General features: G+C 33.6%; 1 protein-coding gene across 2 annotated transcripts in view; it reads right to left on the reverse strand.

Moving 5' to 3' along the window:
• The window catches only part of LOC137636561 (uncharacterized), a 5,512-nt gene that overhangs the window by 1,851 nt on the left and 1,161 nt on the right, over positions 1-2,500 (reverse strand). For both annotated transcript variants that reach the window (XR_011043151.1, XM_068368958.1), the window contains exon 2: positions 1-2,500. This exon is cut by the window's left edge; it is cut by the window's right edge and continues 59 nt beyond it. Coding sequence is in view for 1 of the 2 variants with exons in the window: in XM_068368958.1 (XP_068225059.1) it covers positions 1-2,145 (2,145 nt within the window). In the remaining variant the exon portion in view is untranslated.

Consider the following 2,500-nt stretch of genomic DNA (forward strand, 5'->3'; position numbering starts at 1 on the left):
AGCAGTCCTATCGGTTTCTTCTAAAGCATACTCTATAAGCCTGTCATTCAGTTCTACATTATCTTCATGATATTGACCTCCGTCTTCCCCAACATAATATTTACAAGAGAGTTCTAAGCATTCATTTGTAGCCCTATTCAACTCAGATTCTATTATCTGACCATCATCATCAAACAACTCATATGTATTAGAAGTCTCCAGGTCATTTAAAGATGAAGATTCTACTGAAACGTTCTCTTTCGTCCCTGTTGGAAGTACATTTACAGCTTTTAACATATGTTGCACATTCGACTTCATGGAAGAACAAGGCTTCAAGAATCTTAAATTGCTCTTTAATTTATTTATGTCTCCCTTTAATAATATACCCAAGCATGTATCAGAATAAATGGAGTCATTGGATTTCCCAAATACTATATCCTTTTCAGGGATACAATGCAAGGACTCTGATCCTAATATAAATTTAATATTGTCTATTCTATCTGTAGAATTTAACAATCCCTGATCTGCTAGCTTGTATCCCTTTGAAACAAACCCACTGACTACTTCATTTAACCCAGGTAACTGCAATGAAACATCAATTGAGGGAAGACAAAATGCATATACAATGTAACTATTGCTACCAATTGGCAACTCAATTTCAACTTTTTTAGTCTTATAACTCTTAGAGGAATTAATACCATTAATGGTTAAAGAAACTCCATTTTTTACAACTTTCAAATTTAAATCTTGAGCCAAATTTTCTTCAATGTAATTTGCTTGACATCCAGTGTCTTTAAGGACCCTGAGATTGGTACCTTTAATTGAAATATTAAAAGTTGGCAAAATTGTATATCCCTCAACCTCACAATTTAAAACTTCAGTTATAGCAGCAACACTACTGCTTGAACTACCAACAACATCTCCATTATCACTCTCAGAGTTTTTAACTCTATCTGTACTGTTACTGGCTTTAACTTTTTTCTTTTCGGAATTTGGATTTTCTTTAATACTGGTAGCACCTTTTTCATCGGGACACAAAAATGACATATGCCAGCCTTTGCAGCTTTTACATTTGGAATTAAATCTGAATCTGCATTCTGATAATATGTGACTAGGATAGCCACACTTTGAGCAAGCACCCAGTTCCTCCAATTTTTCTCTTTTATCTTTGCTAGATACAAAGTTAGGACATTTACTCAAAAAATGACTTGGATCTTTGCCTAATTTACTACAAATGCTGCATTTACCTACTTTAGAGTCAAAAGAAACCTTGGCAGCAAAGCTAGTAGTGTCAGACTTTTGTTTCTCAACTTTCTTACATTTTTTACCTTGTAAATATCTCTCACTAGCATCAAAGAAATTATCCCTAATCTCTGCAAGAGATGGCCTAATTTTGTTAGTTATGGCAGTCATATGACACTTAAATTTCTCATTTAAGCCATTCCAGAAGAAGAACTGAAGAAACATGTCAACATCAATATTTAAGGTCTTAACGCTTGCTACTAAATTGCTTACTTTCCCAATATATTCAAAAGGATCATCATCATCTGAAAGTTTTATTGAAGAGATTTGCTTAATGGTATTAAAAATTTGAACTTCTCTTGAGCCTAAAGCCTTCTCTAGCAAAGCTTTTGCATCCGCATAACTCTGACTTTGAACATCCAAAATGTTAATTAATGTAAGAGCTCTTCCTTTTACCTGCTGTTTTAACAACAATAACTTATCATATTCTGGGAACTTAAACTTTGAAAGGGTTTGTTCAAATTCTACAAAAAACTTCCCAAGATCTTCGCCTTCAGTACTATTGAAGGTTGGTAAAGGAGCATGAGGACTCTTTAACAAGGACTGATGTGACTGAATATCTATAGGCAGATGCCGAACCTGAGGTAAATTTTGTAAAGTAGAGATGCTCTCTTGAATTTTAGTTTTGTACTGTTCACATGCATCAAGCTCAACTAACAAAGCAGCTTCATCACATTCAGTAGAAAACTTTGAATTTTGTATTTTAGAATCTAAGTCAGATAATTTCGTGAAATGCTCTTCAAGCCTCAGTTTTAGTGTAGAACGTTCAATATCACTATATGATGAAAACTGATCCTTCTTATTGTAAATTTCAGTAACAGACTTTCTAACATATTTTCGTGATTTAATCAATAACTCAGTCATCTTGATACCAGTTTCAGTAAGAATATAAACCCTAATAAAGTCAAAACGGCAATGGAAATATACGTAATCTTAAAATTTAACCAAGGAAATATAAATGATAAATTACACCTCGTCTGACTAGCTTGGAAGCCAACCAGCAGCAACTCTTAACAACCAACATCCTCAATCCTGTCACGGTCGCCATGAGCAGAAAAAATGACTTAGGACAAACGACCGTGTTATAACAAATATTTATTTGTAATACAGAAACTAACATCTGTAGATTTTAAATAATCTTGACAAATTTATTATATATAGTTGGTTGTCAGTTGATGCTAGTTCACTTGGAGTAGCGATTGCTTCTGGTAAAGCAAAC

Source organism: Palaemon carinicauda, unplaced genomic scaffold (assembly GCF_036898095.1).
Source record: "Palaemon carinicauda isolate YSFRI2023 unplaced genomic scaffold, ASM3689809v2 scaffold3270, whole genome shotgun sequence".
NCBI classification, from domain to species: domain Eukaryota; kingdom Metazoa; phylum Arthropoda; class Malacostraca; order Decapoda; family Palaemonidae; genus Palaemon; species Palaemon carinicauda.